At 35.9% G+C, this 20,911-nt stretch overlaps 1 protein-coding gene across 1 annotated transcript in view; it reads left to right on the forward strand.

The window, feature by feature from the left end:
* inaE (inactivation no afterpotential E) overlaps positions 1 to 20,911 on the forward strand; it is a 159,663-nt gene that overhangs the window by 23,480 nt on the left and 115,272 nt on the right. The window contains exon 2 of the mRNA XM_089647911.1: positions 237 to 809. Within this exon, the coding sequence (XP_089504037.1) occupies positions 715 to 809 (95 nt within the window). The 5' untranslated portion in view covers positions 237 to 714. The remainder of the gene's footprint in view (positions 1 to 236; positions 810 to 20,911) is intronic.

Consider the following 20,911-nt stretch of genomic DNA (forward strand, 5'->3'; position numbering starts at 1 on the left):
ATATACGTTATTTATTGTATATTACTGAATTGCGTCATTGACAACAGACTTGGTATAATTGTTTCCCTCCATTAGTATTCTGGGCAAAGAGGAATACATATGGTAGTTAGTCCCAGAATTTCTGCACTGAAATAAATCCCGACGATAATAATGTAAAAAAATCTAAAATAATGTCTTTCTTTTTAATTTCACCAATAATTCATGGAAAACGTTTAATTTATATCCATTTACGCTAGACAAAGAAAAATATGTTTTTCTACAACCGACCTGGCCGGGAAACCAGCCGTGAAAATTAATGAAAATTCAGCGTTTCCAATAAGTTATTTCGTTGTTCGACCGTGGAAAGTGCCGTTGAGTGACCTGGATATTGAAGTTGATAGACCTGGAAAGTGACGTTGAGTGACCTGTAAAGTAACAACAAATGATGACGAGTAAACTGACTTAACTGTTGATTATTTTAAATTGTGTTAAATCATTATGAAACTGACTTTGATTAATATGGAAACTGACGACAAATGACCTTGAAATGGTTTAAAAATGCAAAAAAATAGTGAACCTCGGAGAGCTAGGGAAGTCATTTCACTAAATGACCTGGAAACTGACGCTGAATTATCTAGAAATTGATGTTGAATGACCGTAAATTAACATTGAATGACCCGGAAACTGAAGTTGAATGACCCGGAAATTGACACTGAATGACCTGGAAGCCGTACAATGCCGGGATTCGTCGCCTTCCAGCGGCGCTGGGCGGTGGGCTCCGACGACTTGGTCGTGCCAGGAGCCGTCCTTTTCACGCTACATCTGGTCTGGTGAGTAAACAACGCATTCTTATTTTTAACTATCTCGATACTGTGTTATTTGAATTGTTTAGTTTTAATTGATTAACAACCAGAGTTTCTCAAACTTTTTTCTTTTCACCCCCCTTTTAGAAATACTAACACTTTTACGATTAATAGTAAAAATAAGTTGATCCCTCACGTAATCCTGCCGCTGAGAACTCCGTTGCAGCTTCTCTTTCTGTAACATTCGTCATTTATGAGAAAGAATTAGAACTTACAACCGAGCTATCGACGGTACGCCTTTAATTTAAGTCAAGACATTTCATCAGCGCTTATTGCCCTCGCCGCTTCTCTTAATTTCACATATAAAACTACACAGTGTAAAAAAATACGTTCCCTTTTTTTTCAGCCCTATCTCGCCGCCAAATCAATTCGCCCCTTCTATTTTGCCCTGAGAAATTTCCCACTTTGGGAATCTCTGATTTATAATAGTGACGATGGGATCGAAAGCGTTCGTCACTCACTGAAGGAAAAAAAAACATACAAAAACATTCAACAACGTTTAAAAACATTTAAGAACATTTATTTACAATAGACAGTCAATTAATGTTTTGTTCTGTTGAAATAGTGTGAGCAAATTTATCGTGAATCTTTATTTAAATTCTTCTGTAAGCTAGATAAAGTTCGGATATTTTGTTGGAGCATTTCTAATAGAAGCTCGACCCAATAACAATCAGTAAGTTCATCATTAACTTGCTTCAAAACAAGGGCTAGTGTCAGTTTTATGACACGTATTTTTTTTCGACTTCGTCTCAACATTGGTTTATTTTCCGAATTCAAAAAAACCTTTCGATTTCGAGAAAGCATTTTACGATTTTCGAGGGACAATATTGAACTAAAAAAAACCTAAAAAGGGTAAATAATTCTACACAGACTATTTTTGAAAAAAAAATGACATTGGTCCTTTTTGAAGCAATCCACAGTTAAGAGGAAGCTACAAGCCAAAATTGTGTATATTCTTGGTACACTTATATCGTAGGTAATAGGCATTAAAATCGCTTGACAAACGGAGTCTAGAAACGTTCGATTTCAAGCTAAAAACTGGTTTTACTTATTTTGTAAATAATTTTATAAGAAAGCAAAAAAGTTATTCAAGTGAAACTGTCACAGATAATCTTAGCTATAAACTGTATTTTTTAAAAGTTGTTTTATTTACCCGTTCATACATTTCTATTGAAAAAATATTTTTTTTAGTAGTTTGCATTTATATTTTTTATTGAGTAATTTATTTTTTTATTTGTATTCTACTCAAGCAAAGCGATAGGAAAACCTTCAATTTAACTAAAGCATATTTTTTTGGTATTCATGATGTACACCAATTCGTTATAAAGATTAATCAAAATAGTGATTTGGCATTAAGCTTCGTCTTAATATATATTTATGTTATACTGTATTTTACGACATTTTGTGTAGTGTAAGAATAGAACATAACTGAATGCTCATAAACGTTTTTATAGCAATATTTTATTGCACATTAGCGATATTCGAACGCACAGCACATTCCGGTTACAAAGACAGTTGTTAATTATTTACCAACAGATCACAGAGGCGATAGTATAAGATCATTACATGGCTTATAGATCATTACATAGTATAGATCATTACATAGTATAGATCATTACATGGTTTATGGCGTTTTCTAAAGAATACTCATCCTTTAAAATAGGAGTCGACGAGCAGAACATAGATTTACTACTAAAAGAAGAACTATGGCCCCGAGGAGTGGTTGTCCGTCATTTTAGATATCATAATAAACGCATTTCAGGTCAAGAAAACGCGAAAAAGCCGACCGAATCAAAATGACTGCTACTATACCAGAACGTGCGAGGACTCAGGTCTAAGATGAATCAATTTCTAGAAAATGTTCTTAACCAAGAACATAAATTCATCGTGATTACGGAGTCTTGGCTAAACGATTCGATATTTAACGCGCAAATTTTCGACAGCAGATACACAGTTTTCCGAAAAGACAGAAGCACTCAACAAACACGAGGTGGTGGACTACTGCTCGCTTTACTAAACGAAGAAAACATGCGAGCCGAACGACTTTCCCATCTGGAAACGGGAGACGAAAATTTATGGGTCAAAGTCACAATTCAAGGCTTATGTTTATTTATTTGTTCTGTTTATATCCCACCCAGTTCAAAAACGCATATTTACACGACTTTTTTCGAAACTTTAATTAGTAACTTAACTTACCTTGTTGATAAAAAAATCTTAGTGATTGGTGATTTTAACATTAATTCTTCACAAAATCCACGTGCAGTGAACACTGAGCTTTTATATGTTATGGAACTTTTTCAATTGGAGCAGTTTAATACAGTACTTAACTCATGTAATCGTACTTTGGATCTGGTATTAAGTAACTTTAGTATGTTTACAAAAAAATCCGATTTCTGTCTTGTTCAAGAAGATAATTATCACCCGACACTTGTGTCAGAAATTAGTCTTGATCATGACAGACCGTTGAAAAGTCGTTGTTTACATTCAGAAAATAACTTTCGTGGTTGGAATTTCCGCAAAGGAGACTTTGAGAAGCTGTACAGCCAATTGCGTGACCACAATTGGCTGGCTATCTTGGAGATCTCCGATGTTGACGAAGCAGTTAAGTACTTCTACGATACCCTATACGCGTATTTTGACAAATGTTTTCTAAGAAAAAAAGCGCCGCGAAATGAAAACTATCCTAGATGGTTTTCGCGTGAGATTATCGGGGACATAAAGACGAAGCTTGTATACCATCGACGGTGGAAACGATCAGGTTTGGATAGTGAACACGAGTTATTCAAATCCTATCGTACAAAAATTAAACATAGCATTTCAATAGCACACAAAAAATATATTGTGGAGGTAGAGAATAATGTTAAACACGATCCAAAGTCATTTTGGAAATATGTTTCTGACAAAAAAAATGACAGAGGCCTCTTAAATCATATTATTCTGAATGATTGTACTTACAAAGGAACTGACGTACCGGAAGCTTTCGCAAAATATTTCCAATCTGTCTATAATCCAGAAAAAGCTGATTTTGATTCTTACGTACCAGGACAGATTGGATTGACAAAAGCTCAAAACATATCTATAGAAAACGTTAATAACATGGATTTCAGTTTAGCAATAAGAAAATTGAAACCAAAAACATCATTTGGCCCTGATTTCATTCCACCCTTCGTCATTAAGGGTTGTTCTGAACCACTGTCTAATCCACTTCTACATATATTTAATCTTACGATTAAAAACGGAATTTTTCCTAAACTGTGGAAGCTGTCAAAAGTTACCCCTCTACATAAAGATGGTGACAAGTGTCAGGCAACCAATTACCGTCCTATAGCAATTCTTTCCGCACCTGCCAAGTTATTCGAAATAATTATTCATAAATATGTATATGCCAAGGTTAAACCATTCTTGATCGAACAACAACACGGATTTCGACGTGGCCGATCAACCACTACAAACTTGATGGCATATACTGATTACGTGGCGAGAGCGCTCGATAATAATGAGCAAGTTGACACGTCATACCATGACTTTGCGAAAGCTTTCGATAAGGTTGATCACTTAGTGCTCTTAAGTAGGCTTGAAGAAATTGGTTTTTCCGAAAACTTAATTAAACTCTTTGCTAACTATTTAAAAGAAAGGGAACAATTCGTTTCCTATGGTGGTTTTAACTCTAACGCGTATCCTACAAACTCTGGTGTGCCGCAGGGTTCCAATTTAGGACCCTTATTGTTTCTAATTTTTATAAATAATATTCGGGGAAAAATCAAATTCGTCCGTTTTTTACTTTTTGCAGATGATATTAAACTGTTCTTAAGAATAAGATCATTAGAAGACTGTAAAAAGCTCCAGGAAGATATAAATGCAATTATTGACTGGAGTATTGACAGCAAACTCGGTTTCAACTTCCAAAAATGCTCAGTTATGTGTTTTACGAGGTCACAAAAGATCGTATATTTTAATTACAAAATGAAAGATACATCACTAAAGCATACGGTGACTTATAAGGACTTAGGAATTGTGTATGACGCTCGCTTAACATTTCACGCTCACATTGAAAAGATCTGTAAATCAGCTACAAGAATGTTAGGTTTTGTCATACACAATTCAAAGGAACTGACAAACCTTGCAGTCATTAGGCTGCTTTACTTTAGCTTAGTGCGTAGCATTCTCGAGAGTGGATCTCAGGTATGGGGGCCAGAGGACACTGTCTATGTACTAATGGTCGAGAAAATTCAAAAGAAATTTTTACGATACCTCTATATGAGAGAGTTTGGTTTTTACCCATGGCTGTTTCCAACAGCATTTATCTCGGGAATGCTGAATATCTGCAGCCTTAGTTCCAGACGGGACGTCGCATTATTGATGATGGCTTACAAGCTTCTGAATGGTTTAGTATCAATTCCAGACATTCTGTCAAAAATAGGACTTTATGTCCCGGATAATTTCACGAGAGGCCGCCAACACAGGCTTTTAATTCTTCCCAGGTCCAGAACTAACTTACCAATGGTGATGCCCCTGGGAAGACTCACTAGGTTAATTAACTCCCTTCCAGCTAACTTGGATATTTTCCATATGTCCTACAACGACTTTAAGCGCGAAATATTGTATTTGTTTTAACTATATACTTATGTATAATTTTTTTTCCATATTTTGTTTACCGCTTTTGCATATGTTTTAACTGTATACTTATGTATAAAATTTTCTTCAATAATTTGTTTACCGCTTTTGCAATGTATTGGTTTTTGTACTGTTTTTGCAAATAAATAAAATAAATAAATAAATAAATTACGACCGTAGCTTTATGACCCGATTTCGCTAGTCTAGAATCGAAAAATATAGAACGAAAATTATTACATCTTGTTCTAATTGTGTATTTTTGAAGGTCATTTTTCACTCATCCCCAATGTGGGGAAAGCTGTTAGGCTGAAGGAAGAGAGGAGGGGAATTAGATGAGAAAGATAAAGGTATAGATCTATCAACCTTAGTTGACTTCACATTATCACATTACTCACATACACACTCACACGTGTAGATGCATAACTTACATACAGCGTGTTTTTTCAACTAGTTGACGTGTACCACGCGTTGCTCCCTTTTTCTCTACCATGAATTAATATGCATGTATTATATAAAGTAAATGATAGTGAAAAACCTATCAAAATCCGTTGGCGTAGTTAAGAAGAACTAAGGTCACAAACAGGCAGACGCGGATAGTATAATACTAGCTGACGTGTACCCGGTGTTACTGGGGGTTATCCTTAAGAGATAGACTTATACCACCATGGACTTTTCTGTAGGCGTTTTTAAGATACACAACTCCGTAGTACACTATTTTGATGTATCTCATAAGGTTTAGCCAGCGTTAGCAATCTAAGAGCCCGAAAATACTTTATTACAAAACACCGACTTTTCTGTCCTTTCTGTAAATATAATATGCATGTATTAAATGGTTCCATGATAACTCAACACATTGACAATTCAACACACTTTTAAAAGGTGATATAGGTAAGGTCATTAGAAACGATGAAAAAAAATAAACCTAACCTAACCTAACCTACTTAACCCAGTTAACAAAGTTTTTGTTTTTGTCGAGAGCGTTACCCCTCGACCACGGAGGCCGTCAAATTGCCATCAAAATCAAAGGCCGCATTTAAAAACGGACTATAATTTTATAATAACCAAAGTTTTTTTACATATCGGAATTGGTTACATGCATAGACATATGAATATTAGTAGACCTGCCCTAAGTGATTAAAAGCGTATTATCCCCACTCCCCATACCGGTTCCATTGGAGCCGGCTGTGCTCGCGTATGGCCTCAAGTGAAGTTTGAAAACGTGACGTCATCATTCTTGTGCGAACTATGGTCGAGGCATCATCGGTTCATTTTACGAAATAACACTGCAAAATGTTGACTTGTGATATGAAAACTTGTAAAAATAGATGTGAAAAAGAGAATAAACCCAATTGTCGTATTACATTCCATAAGAAAGCATTATTTTACTTTATTTTAAGCTTATTCACACCGTATTATATGGATCAGTTTTAGAAACATATACTATCACATCACAATGTAGCGATTCTCAAGTGTGCTCATCGTTGTTTACTGGGGTAAGTAAATTATGAAACATTTGTAAAAGTGTCTTAACTAAATACTCTGAAACTAACTACGACTCTGAAAATAGAAGCTGCCTTACTTTGCCGAATTTGGACTTCGCAAATTAGTTCATAACGTGGCGAGTAATTTGCGCTCCCATGTAAAAATGTCTATTCATTCAAAAGCAGATTTTACTTTTAAGAAGTAAATGGTGATATTATAATGCGAGATGCCTATTTACTGTCAGATTGATTTATTGACGAATCACAGTCAGCCTTACCCCCTTCGTTCTTCAACAGTTGATTTTACCCCTCGCCATTATCTTCTCGTCTATTAATTCCTATGTCTGTGGTTACATGTATTTTTGCCTGAGATTATTTGTTGTGTTTTTCTGCTCGGTATTAAATATCTTCTTTATACACGACAGGAAACAGAGTATATAATTTCCTGACCTTAAACTCTTTAAATATGAGTTCCGAAGGATATAAAAATAACTGACGTTGCTCGACTTTTCTCTACTTTCAGTAAGTATAATATCCATGTATTATATATATAAACTTTCCGGAAGAAATTCTCTAAATGAAACTACTCGTAGATGGAACCCTATCAAACTCCGTTGCATAGTTTAGTAGAACTAAGCTCACAAACAGACAGCCGCGGATAATGACTTTGTTTTATACTGTTTAGAGATACCGATGTATTGTCACGATTACGAATTTAATAAAAGTTTATCGGGAAACGGCCTGTAATCCCGTTTTTAGTTCATTATGATCTGGGATGTTCCGGGATGTTCCCGAACGTGCCAGACTAATACCGAACATTCCACAACATTCCAGAATGTTCCGGGATACTCTCGAATACTCTCGAATGTTCTGGACCGTTCCACAAATTTCTAGAGGGCGAAACTTCTAGTCCTTATATCTTCAAAAGCACGCCCTTCAGGTAAAAACGGGAACCTTCTTCGTGAATGGGGATACAGGGCTACCACACCATATAACTCCCTTGATCGTACCTGGACTCGTTTCTGAGTTTTAGCAGCACGCACATTGTACACTTAATTTTTATAATATATGTTGATTACATTTGCGCAATGTAAAAGTTTGTGTACGGGTTTATAAGCGCTATTCTAGTATACCATATTTAAGGCGATGCACTACGTCGTGTAATATTTTAAATTGAGCCGCTATCAATAACAACCCTTACGTAGATTGCGATAAGGTTTAAATTCCCGCTTAACACCATGTTTTGATTTATGCAAGAAAAAAACATGGCCAAAAAGTGCTTTTATTTTATTTTGTGGATGTTCAGGCATAAATATTAAATTTTGTCGATCATTTAATAAATATCTTAATTTTCCACATTATACAATAAAATCATAACCGAAAATGGCTTCGTAAGTAGGAGATTTTGAACTTTAAAGCAGTTTTCATAGGCCTTATAAATTATTTTTTTCTGGGTTTATAAAAAGACTTATCTAAAAAATACTCGATTATTTCAAAGGCCAAGATGTATTCTACTCGCAGTATTTAATTAGAGCATCTGAAACATTTCTAGGCGACAAAATTTTAAAACCTTAAAATTTGGTCGCCTAGAAATGGTCGCCTAAAACTTAATTATAGATTGACAGAAAGCGAAGTACATAAGTTATTCTTAGTAGTTCTTTATTTAGAATGTGTCTCAAACAGCTAAAGATATAAGTCAACGTTCGGCCTCTGTTCTTGAACAGATAATCAAGTTCACTGATCCGTCTTATGTAAATTGGTGACATCAGTTTTCCTTCAAATCGATACAGATCTCACTTATCTACATCAGTGTATTCTATTTACATGTCCATAATTTATTATTTATAGATCTACAAATAGCATACGACCGAGTCGACAGGAAAAAGCTATGGAAAGTGTTGTCCAAGTATGGAGTGAATACAAATCTGACTCAGGCAATTGCGTCTCTGTATGAGGGAAGCGTTGCATGTGTTAGGGTAAACGGTGGTTTTACGGGGTGGTTTGATATCACAAAAGGTGTTAAACAAGGCTGCGTAATGTCACCGTGGTTATTCAATCTATACATGGATAATTGTATGCAAGAATTGAAAGAGGTGGGATTGGGTGCGAATTTGAATAATTTGAAAGTATGTTGCCTGTTGTATGCTGATGATGCGGGGCTGATTGCTAATAGTATAGAAGATCTACAGTCTCTCGTGTCTAGGATGAACGAAGTATGCATGAAGAATGAGTTGATGATGAATGTAAGTAAGTCTAAAGTAATGGTGTTTGAAAGAGAGAGTACGAAAACAGTGTGCAATATAATTGTGAATGAGGAATACTTGGAGCAGGTGGATGAGTTTGTGTATTTAGGAAGTATGTTTACGAGAGATGGGAAGGCTGACAGAGATATTGAAAGAAGGGTAAATGCAGGTAATTCCGTTAATGGAGGACTGAACGCCGTTGGCGCTAACAAAAAATTGTCCAAAGAAGCGAAGTTAGCAGTCCACAACGGAGTGCTGGTACCTACCTTGATGTATGGAAGTGAGGCATGGAACTGGCAAAGAAAGGATGAAAGTAGATTGAATGCTGTTGAAATGAGATCCCTGAGGCGTATGTGTGGTAAAACCATGTTTGATCGTGTGAGGAATGTGGGGATTCGCAAAGAGTGCAAGGCTGATGTAAGCGTAATGAGTAAGATTAAGAAATGGACGCTTAGATGGTTTGGGCATGTAGAGCGAATGAGCGAAGATAGGAGTGTAAGGAGGATATATGATGCAAATGTGAATGGTAGCAGAAGTCGGGGACGCCCGAGGAAGACATGGCACGATCAAGTGAATCAGATACTTGAGTCGGGCCATGTCAAGAGTCAGAATAATAGAAGAGTATGTATGAGACGATGTATGAATGTGAATGAGGCAAGGAGTGTGTGCCAAGACCGAGTTGTTTGGCGGTCCGTCCTCTCTGCCTGGAAACGGCGTGATGGTTAGTTAGTTAGTTAGTTAATTTATTATAATTAGATCTGAAATCCATCACGAAATGACCTAGTCTTCGATGTAGTAAGTGTAATATTATTAGTTGAATAATATTTACATAATTTGTCTGACGTGTGGAGTGTGGTGGCGTGTAGGTATGTGGGTGTCGTGTTTGCGGCGTGTTCGGTGTACGGAACGCGACGCGAATGGAACGCATGGCCGATTTCTTTGAGGAACCCGTGGTTATACCATAAATAACAGGGTATTTGATAAAAATAAATTACATGGGTTGGCATAATTATTTTTTGTTAAAATTTTTATAGAGTTAATCACGTGTCACATAATTCAAGTCAGAGGCCATGCCATGATTCACCGGTGTTTATAAATTTGTTCGACTATTTTAGTATTTTATCAACTCCGTTGATAAGTTTCTCGTCTTACCAAAAATAAAATAGATAACAATTTTTAAATCAATGTTGAATTCGTTTAATGCTTGTTGTAGTGATGGGCATTTTCGAGATACTTATGTAGTTTCGAAATAGTTGATAATTATCCAAATGAATTTTGTAATTTGACGGAAGTCGAGAGATAACGCTTTCGACTAGCAAGTCGAAGGTCGCGGGTTCAAATTCCGGCGTGCGCAAGTAAATTTGATTTGACTCGTTTGTTTTATTTCACAATTCATTCGTTTAAAATAATATATACTGTACTTACGGCACGAACCAAAGTGAAAGATACTAGCAGTATCGTCCTGGTGTAAGACCATTATTCAGAATTGAATCGTTGCTTAAATACATTTATTCGAATTTCACTTTTGTTTTCGTGAATGAATACATGAATGATTGCTAATTTTAGAAGTCGCAATTTCTTTCCCCAACATCAGATCGAGCTGAAACTCGTCAGAAAAACTCGTTGTCGATGAGAATGAATTATATCAACTTTAAGGTGCAATCACGTACATACGCGCTGACATATACGCATCTCTCCGAAATCGTATGACATTACAGCAGTTAATATACGAAATAAATGTCGGTCCTGCCCGATTGCATTTGGCGAGGTTGGTAGAGGTGTCGAAACCAGTTCCTGAGTAGGAACGGATTGATTGTTTTGCGAAGTAAAGCACATAATATGTCTCATGTTCTCCACAGTAAGAATTCATCTGCATCGTGGATCATTTATAGAGCGTACTTAGAATATAAAAATCATAATATTAGTGAAAATCTTAACGAAGATCAGCGAGTATTTCGAAACATAATTCGAATATCAAAAAGTTCGAATGTTCCCATCACTAAATGAGTGCACTTTTCTTAACGTGACATTTAACCTTGGAGAACCGAGCACTAAATTTTACATTGATAACTCATTTTGTCGGTAGACACATCATAATAATATTAATGTTGTTACGCAATAATAATATCTACACTCTGATAGTGGCTGACGAATCGGTTATCTGTTATCACGAAATAATAGTATTTTGTGCGGTAAATCTAAACAGTTGCGGTAATAATTCAAGTTCGGTTAGTGGACGAGCGGTCCAAAGCCTCGAATTCCCACTTCCTACTCAGCCGTGCGTCGGGGTTCAATCTTCTGCTAAATAAGTCCTCCATCATTGCGCAAGAAACATGTTCTGTTCATAATGATAAAAGTATGATATAGAAATAAGTTAATTCTTATTATTTGTCAGCAACCGGGAAAATTGCCTTTCTTTAAAATCAACCCGTAAAAAGATTTTTTAAACTTTAGTACACCTTTTTTCAATTTTGGACCTAGTTTCCGGCTATCTGATCGACTAGTAGACAATTTCACTGATTATTTTTTTTGGTTTAACTTTGACCTTACATTGACCTTTTTCTCCAGGGACTGGCTCTGAAACTGCTGTGAACTACAGGGTTTTCCAATAAGAGGTGTTATTTTGATGTTCAATCGTAAAAGATCAATGGTTTCGTTGCTTGTGTGGCACGTACAGATGTGGCCGTCTCGTTGAAAGTAAACGTTGTCCAGATCAATACCATCCAATTTCGGCCATAAAAAATCATTAATCATCTCTCGATAGAGCAATCCATTCACCGTAACTGTTGCTCCAGCCTCATTTTCGAAAAAGTTAGGTCCAATGACTCCGCCGGACCATAAACCGCACCAAACAGTCACACGTTGAGGATAGAGAGGCTTTTCAACAATAACTCTTGGGTTTTCCGAGCCCCAGATGCGACAATTTTGCTTGTTGACGAAGCCACTGAGGTGGAAATGGGTCTCATCACTCAAGATGATTTGCATTTGATTCACTCAAGTGAATTTTTATAATTCCAATGCGTTGTTGAAGCGTGTATCGTTCCATTTTTATCAATGACGTAGTTTCTACTTGTCAAATGTTAAAAAATGACAGCTTCAAAAGTAACATCTACCGAAATGGCGGGTAATTCAAAATAACACCTCTTATTGGAAAACCCTATATTAAAAACAATTGGTTTGACTGAGTATTGTACCTTCCTTTGCAGGGAGTGTAGTCACCTGCCCTAACAACCTCACCAAATGCCGATCGACATTTACATCGTATATTAACTGATGTAACATCATCCGATTTCAGAGAAATTCCTTTAAGCCGCGTGTGTATACATGGGTTCCATGATAACTCAAAACAGTGACAATTCAACACACTTTTAAAAAGTGATATAAAGTCGTTAAAAACGATGAAAAATTTTTTTTTTTTAACCTTACCTAACCTACTTAACCCAGTTAATAAAGTTTTTGTTTCATCACTTTCCATGACTTTATATAACTTTAAGATGTGATGAATTATCATTGTGATGATTTATCCGGTTACCGTATACATGATTGGCAGAATGCATTGACATCGACAACGAGTCTATCCGCCGAGTTTCAGGTCGATCGGATGTCGTGAAGTGGTTTTTTTTCCGCTTATTTTTTTGTATTAATTTATTACGTACATTATAAATTATTTATTGAGTAAAAGTAATGTTAAAAGCGGTGAAGCAACGATTGTGATTCCGATTAATCGCAAATTGTAACCACATGCTATTTGTATAATTTTCGGAATCGTATAATACTAAAAAATAAAATTATTTGGAACGAAACTAGAATAGATACTGTTTTCTATACAGTACATAACTGCAGATTTTCTGAGAAAATGTTTTTTTTTCGAAATGTTATTTCAGCGCTGCGTTTATCAATTAAAATGGGAAACAAAGTTCAAGAACACAAAAAAACTTTTTTTTGTCTGTAGTTTCTATGTCTACGTAACTGTCTATTTTCATCGTTGTTCCATTTGATTGTCAGAAATAAGACTTGGCTACATACTGCTTATTTCATATTGTTTGTATAGTATACTTTCTGTGATTATTACCCTCACGTTAATTTAACCTAATTGTTCCGCACGATTGGTGTTTGATTAATCGTTAACATAATCGTTGCGTGTGGCATCACTTGTTCAAAACCTGACCACTCCCTTCTTAAAACATTTTTATGCTTTTTTACCTCGACATGCGACAGGCGACAATAAATCTATACGAGTGAAAAGTTACAAATGTTTTTCGTTGTGATTGATGCACAAGAGACATAATCCCCAAAAATAAATTTTGGAAGTGGGGAGGGGAAGGAAATGCGAAAGAGAAAGATAGGGAACGTCCTGGCTGTTCAGAGTTAATTACCACACACAAACTTTTGCAATAGGTCACCCACAAATTGGTAACTTAGCAGAGGAGCACTGGTTCATGTGGTGAGGATTGTCTGGGTATTGGCGGTGGATGGTCTACCCACTTACTCTATGGCGGGCCGGATGTGGAGAGGGAGGTTTTTAGCTCTCCATCAGGACTCTCTCAAGCCATCGCCTTGCACTGCAGTGAGAGAAATTAATTCAAATTTCCTCACTCCTGGACACACTGAACCACAGGTCCTTCCGTTCCTTAAAAAAATCCTCCGCACACGATCAAATTATTTTCCTCTGGGCCTCCTATGAAGAGCGAATGTAAAAAAAAAGTAAAACGTTTGGTCACTTTGCCACCAGTAAAATAATAATGCTGGCACATTTTCAAAATCCTCCAAGGGTTTGCAAACTAAACTTGCAAAGTGATGTCATATCCATAAAACCACACGGAAAAATAAATACTATTGCTTTAGATGAGGTTGCCAGAAGTTTAAATAAAATCTGACATTTCAACACCAAAAAACTTTAAAAACAGTACAGGCCAAACATTGTTTGGTGCTAAAGATGATGGGTATAATATACAGGTGTCTTGGCGAGGTGATTCGTATTCTATTAGTTTTATTCCGAGATTTATGACATTTTGCACACTTGGCGTTCAAAATAAGAGAAAAATTAATGCCGGGGACTTCAGCCAGTCTATGAAACTACCTTCAGCTAGTCTATAAATCTACTCGATTCTACACTAGGCATCCTCATGCCTAGTGTAGAATTCAGCCTTCAGCTAGTCTATAAATCTACTCGATTCTACACTATGCATCCTCATGCCTAGTTAAGTGTAGAATTCAGCCTTCAGCTAGTCTATAAATCTACTCCATTCTACACTAGGCATGAGGACCTATTTCAATGTCACCATTCACAAACAAGTTATGTAGCAAACTCGCCATTTACTCGTGTAATAAATATTTATACCATAAATGTTTCCATTTGAAAATAAATATTCTTTATACCATAAATGTTTCCATGGGAAAATAAATATTCTTCCGTGGAAAAATATTTTCGAAAAAAGTTATTTACCTTTTTTACTTCTATTATCATGTAGAATCGCCACCGAAGTTAGCGCGCTTTCCTCCGGACACCCTGTATTATGAAGATAATATACCCAAAGAAAAAAATAAGATCTGTTACGTGTTAGAGAGGACACATCTCTTTTTAGCACCGCAAGTTTTTACTATTTTTTATTATACGACAAATTATTTATCCAGTTACGGTACAGGGTTTCTAATTTTGACATTCAAAAAGTTTTGGGAAGATAGTTATTATTAATACGAAATAGTTGTAAGTTTTTTAAAAAGAGATTAAATTTATCCACAGTTTTAGAAATTTCATGGTAGACTCTACTAGAACATCCGTTCTAACGTGTGGTATCTTGGACAAGTCGTGGCGACGACTGCGACTGGAGTTACTATCGCGCCGTTTCACCGCAGGGGTAGACGGGTGAATGTAACGCCACACAATTATTCTTACGCACTTCTTCTTTCACTACATATCGCTGCTTGGGGACATCAGCATTCTGATGTCATATTCACGACATGATGCATAAAACGGCATAAGGTTTTATTTTATTTTTATTTATTACAAAATAATAAATTATAAAATAATAAGTTATAATGTATTATTCCCAGTGAGTTTACAAAACTCATTTCGGGAAAGACAACATTATATTAAAGACAAGATAACATAGATACATTAAAATAAATGAACGCAGAAGTTATTTTAGTGTTTCAAAGAAAGAATGTGTCAGTCATTAATAAAACTGTTGAGGAAATAGCTTTTGCCATTTTTTTTGTTCGTTGCCGGAAGTTTTAGATTACTAGGTAATGCGTATTGCTTCTGCGCAATGTATTGTAAGGAGTTAATTCCAAAATTAGTCGTGAGATGTAGATGACGATAAGTGTATTTGATTTTGTGATCGTGTTTTGTGCTGGTGTAGGTATCGAATAAAATAAAATAAACACCATGTCTCTAAGTTGCGCCGATTTTTTAATAGCCCTTCAAAACTGCATTGCCTGTTATCGCATTGCCTGTTTTGCTGCATTCTGTATTATTTACCTTCAATTTATTTTATTATTTTGCAGTGGATAGATCCTGCATTGCCGGATCAATATAGTTCAAAAGTGGTTGCGAACGGCACTCGGTCACAAACCACGTCATGTCTTCTATAACACACTCTAATACTTCGCGTCAAGCAGGTACCAGTCCCCTTTAGCAGTGGGGTTTGAGGTGTCTTATCACGAGGCAAGACCACAAGCGTGTGTTGATCCATTCCACTTCCTGACCTCACAAAACTGTATATTGAGCAGTGTGCGGCCCTTATCTTCCTTAGCATTAGCAACTACTGCTCCTCTCGCCCTTATATTTTATTATACAAAACAGCGACCCCGTTTAGCCCAAGGGCCGTTCAGCACCATCCCTTACTATGGAAGTAATAGGAGAACCTACTCAAAACTATCATCTATACAGGGTGGAAAATATTTGTTTGCCTAGTTATTGATTATTTCATTATTTCACAGTATTACATTAATTCTTTCTCCTTCACTATTTAATTTTTTCATTCTTGCATTCGTTAATTCTTTAATTATTTCACTCTTTCCGTCTTTCTGTCTTTCAGTCTTCAATTCTTTCATTCCAATAATTTCACTCTTTCCGTCTTTCATACTTTCAGTCTTCGATTCTTTCATTCGTGCTTTCTTTTATTCCTTCATTCTAACTTTCCTAATTTCTCTCCTTCCGTCACCCAGTCTTGCATTCTATGTTTCTTTCATTCATGTATTATTTCATTCTTGCATTATTATATTCTTCCATCATTTAATTATTTCACTTCTTCCGTCTTCCAGTCTTTCATTATTTCTCTCATGCATTATTTAATTCTTCCATTATGTCACTATTTAATTATTTCACTTCTTCCGTCTTTCAGTCTTTCATTATTTCTTAATTAAATAAAGACTTGACAATATTTAAAAATCTCTTACTACCATCACAGTAAGCGGATAATGTTGCTCGTTTCGTAATGAGCCAGCCAAGGAATCGAACTCACGAAGTCTGAGTGGGAATCAGACGCGATGCCAACTCAGCAACTGACCAGTCTAATCATTATTATTCTTTCATGCTTTCTAACAATTCTAAATGAACTGATGAGAATCTAAATAATCAACCCAAAATTCTGCTTCCAAAAATGATAGTAGCATTTTCATTCGTGAATGAATATTAAATTCGTGTATTTTCCACCCTGTGTGTCCTTGTTTACCCTCCTCCGTCGTATAATATCTCAACCCTCACGGAATAAGAACTGGGAGAGGGGGTAGTGAGGTTTACTACCCTCTGCGTGCCCAGCGGTGTACACGGTGCTACCAGCGACGGACACCGGATTTCATTTCATATAGCCAGCATAAAAACGGTAGTTAAATATAAATATTTACGAGTTTTTTTTTTACAGAGATAAACATGATAGGCATATTTTTTATAGTTAACACGCGCTGCTTGCCCGTCGTGGTCTGCAAATCAGATTTATCTCTAGTTCTAAAATCTTTTTTTTCCTCTTCCTCGTCTCTTTCCCGTCCCCACATCCTTAAGCCTCACAAAATTCTCTAAAATTGGCGATACCATAGTCCCAATGGCTCTGAACAGTTGAAACTAATATAATATTTTTAATATTTTTGACGGCCTCCAATCCAATGTGGTTACAATCCTCGGCTACGATTCCAGAGGTCGCGTAGATCAAATTTGTGTAATTTCATATTTTATTTATTAAAAATAATAAATAGTACATTTGCGGCACGTTCCAGATACTTTCAGTATTGCCCTAGTGAAAGACCACCATTCAGAATAAAAACATAGATTCAAATGGCTTAAGTCGTGTTTGGTGACCAGATATGAATAGCCAGGTACTTTTAAATCTTCCTCTTCCTCGTCTCCTTCCCCTCACCATTACCTTCAGCATCACAACACACCCCAATTAATTGGAGATATGCCACAATCTTACTACTGACTCCAGACGGTAGTAGGTAGAGAATGATGATTTGGAAGCAGTTTGGACTCTTGTACTCACATACAAAAATTATAAAAAAATATTGCAACGTATCTCTTATCTCTAAATAGTATAAAACAAAGTTACTATCCGCGTCTGTCTGTTTGTGCGTTTAGTCCTTATAGACTAATTCTCTATTTTGATATTGTTTTCATTGTCATTTAGATTTTTTTTCCGCTTATATAAATAATCCATGCATATTATACTTAAAAAAAGTTGATTAAATACGATGGTTTGTTATAATAAGTATAATATTAATAGTAATAAATATTTTCGAGCGCTTGTAAACCTCATGAGATACATAAAAATAATGTACCACCGAATTGTATATCTTAAAAAGCCTGCAGAAAATTACGTGATAGTATATATCTATCTCCTAAGGATAACCCACTCTATACTATAAACAAGATATAAACACTCTATGTTCCCTTTACACCTCATATATTCGCCCGCACCTGAAACACTGTACACCGATCTGGACTCCTTTATACCAAGCCCATATCGAAACAATAGAAAGAATTAAAAAAAAAAATTAAAACACATAAATTATAAACTAAACTTACACTTCTCAAATTATGCCGAATCCATTAAATTTCATAATTTTAACTCCCTTCAAACACGACGTCTAATTTTTGATCAAATCTTATTGTTTAAATTCCGAAATAATGGTCTGGACTCACCTGAACTTACCAATTTAATAAATCTTCATATTCCGTCTAGATCAACCCGACAATCTGATTTATTTTATCTATCCTCGTGTAGAACAAACATTCGAAAAAATTCCCCAATTCCTCGTATATGTGCACAATATAATACTAAATTTTACAGCATTGACATTTTTGGTAATAACCTAAAGACATATCGATATAAAGTAATGCGTACGATCAATTTTATTAATATGAGAGTATGGAATGTATCGGGAGCATCTCCTATCCTCTTCCTATTTTCCTCTTCCTCTCCCCTTCCTTTAATACCAAATTAATTTTAAGATATTAAAGCTTCATTTCCAATGAACTTTAGCATAAGAAAACTTCTGTGACTTGACTCCAGTTAACTTGTATATTTATTTCTATCATTGTATATTATTAAAAAGCTGTTTCTTACAAATAAATAAATAACCTCCACGACGCGCGACGTTCGCTAGTTTACAATAAATATTTGTTAAAATCCACAGTCTTCAAACCTAGTTGTATTTTTATGGCAGTATTTTATCAAAGAATCTACTATTTGATATTTGTGAGTATTATTTCAAACGCTTCCTAAACTTTGATCTTTAAATATTTGGTCCACGCGTAAAGAGGGGAAAAATGGGAAACGGGCAGTGGGTGATATTTCCCACAGTGCAACTCAGCAAAATTCTTAACGCGTTGAATTTAATATGTACATATTTACACCGCGGTGAGGGGTGCATGTTTTGCGCAGCGTTCTGAGAAACTTTAATGCTTTTGGGTTTAGATTGATTAAAAATATTTTATGTGTGAACTCGCACAATAGTCCCAACTGCTCCCAACCGTCTGGAGCCAGTGATACTATAGCATCCCCGATCAGGGTATGTTATGAGGCTGAAGGTAGTGGGGAGGGGAAGGAGATGGCTTAGAGGAAGGTGGGGGAATTCCTGGCTATTCAGATCTGGTCTGAATAATCTGAATGATGGTCTTACACCAGGGCTACACTGGAAGTATCTTCCCTTCTGGAACGTGCCGCAAATATAATATATATTATTTTAAATACCATGTATTATTTTGGACCGGTCAGTGGCCGAGTTGGGATCGCGTTTGGGTCCCACCGAGGCGTAGTGTGTTCAATTCCTCGACTGTCTAAAGTCCTTCATCATAATACAAGCAACATTTTCCACGTACTTTTCTGGTAGTAGGAGATTTACGAATATTGTCAGGTTATTCGTAACCCGGGATGTTTGTCTTTGTTTAAAAAAAAATGTCAGGTGATAAATTCCATAGGGTATTTTCTCATATCTAGTGAAAGACACTCCCTAGTATTACACTCTCTTTATGGGATGTGTGTGATTGCTCAGACCTCCCCACATTCCGGAATAAACACACTATTATTAAGAGTCCAAAGGTGTTATTGTATGTGAACTGTATAAATAAAAAAAATACCATAACAGAGACCCTTGTTTTCCCTGCCCCATCAATATCTACAGAATAAGATATCAGTAATAATTAACAAAAGTGACGTCTTTTGACACAAATAACACATCAGCTTTTTTAAAGCTTTTGACAGTTCAAACATAAAAAAGATCGTTCACCTGGTTTATAAAAAATGTTCCATTTAATTTTATATTTTCAAAATATTACTGTGGTTTTGAAAGTACGATTATACGGTTAAAATACACATTAAAAATGTACATTATATATCCCTACAAAATAACGAAAAGGCTCTCGACTAATAATCCGAAGGTTCCGTGTTCAAATTCTGGCTCGAGCAAAAAAATTTGATTTGATTAATTTGTATCATTTTAAAGAATATAAGATATATTTGCGTCAAGTTTCAGAGCGGAATATACTTTCAGTAACGTCGCGATGTAGGACCACCATTCAATAATGAAACGTTACTTAGTCAGGTACTTCCCCGCCTTCCTCTCCCTCATCTCCTTCCCCTCTCCAATACCTTCAGCAACATAACTTACCCCTATTGGGGATGAAAAAACACACTAGGTAATGAATTCATTTTTATTTGAACTTCCCGGAATGTTAACTCGCGAATCAAAGTCTTGCCAAGGGTCATCTAATAAATCTTATATCTTGTGAGGATTGAGAGAATGAGGAAGGGAAGGAAATTTGAGAAATCTATTAAGATCTGGTTACAAAATAAAGCTAAAACCATTCTGCCATCCATTTTGTGACAGATCTGAATAGTCAGATAGGTAATGCCCATCTCCTTCCCCAACCCATTACTTTCAGCATCGCAGCATACCCCAATTGAACATGCCATAGTCTCACTGGCTCCAGACGATTGGGAGCAGTTGGAACTCTTTTTCACAGTAAAAAAAATAAAGTTGGTTTTTTGATTTTTTCAAATACATCTATTTGAACGTTAACTTCTATTTTTGGTAATGAACGAATGCAAATATTGGAAACGGAAATTAACCCATTTCCCTACCGATTGATTTGAAATTTGGCAGATAGATTCGTTGTCGATGATAATGCATCTATGCATCTAACATTACGATACACAGACAGGAGACAATTACGTACACACGCGGTCATACAATTACATTAATTATGTCAGTTTGATGAATCAATTGCATCTAATAA

This window comes from Hesperophylax consimilis, chromosome 27, assembly GCF_061612785.1.
Source record: "Hesperophylax consimilis isolate HC1 chromosome 27, BYU_Hcon_1.0, whole genome shotgun sequence".
In the NCBI taxonomy this organism is placed as follows: Eukaryota; Metazoa; Arthropoda; class Insecta; order Trichoptera; family Limnephilidae; genus Hesperophylax; species Hesperophylax consimilis.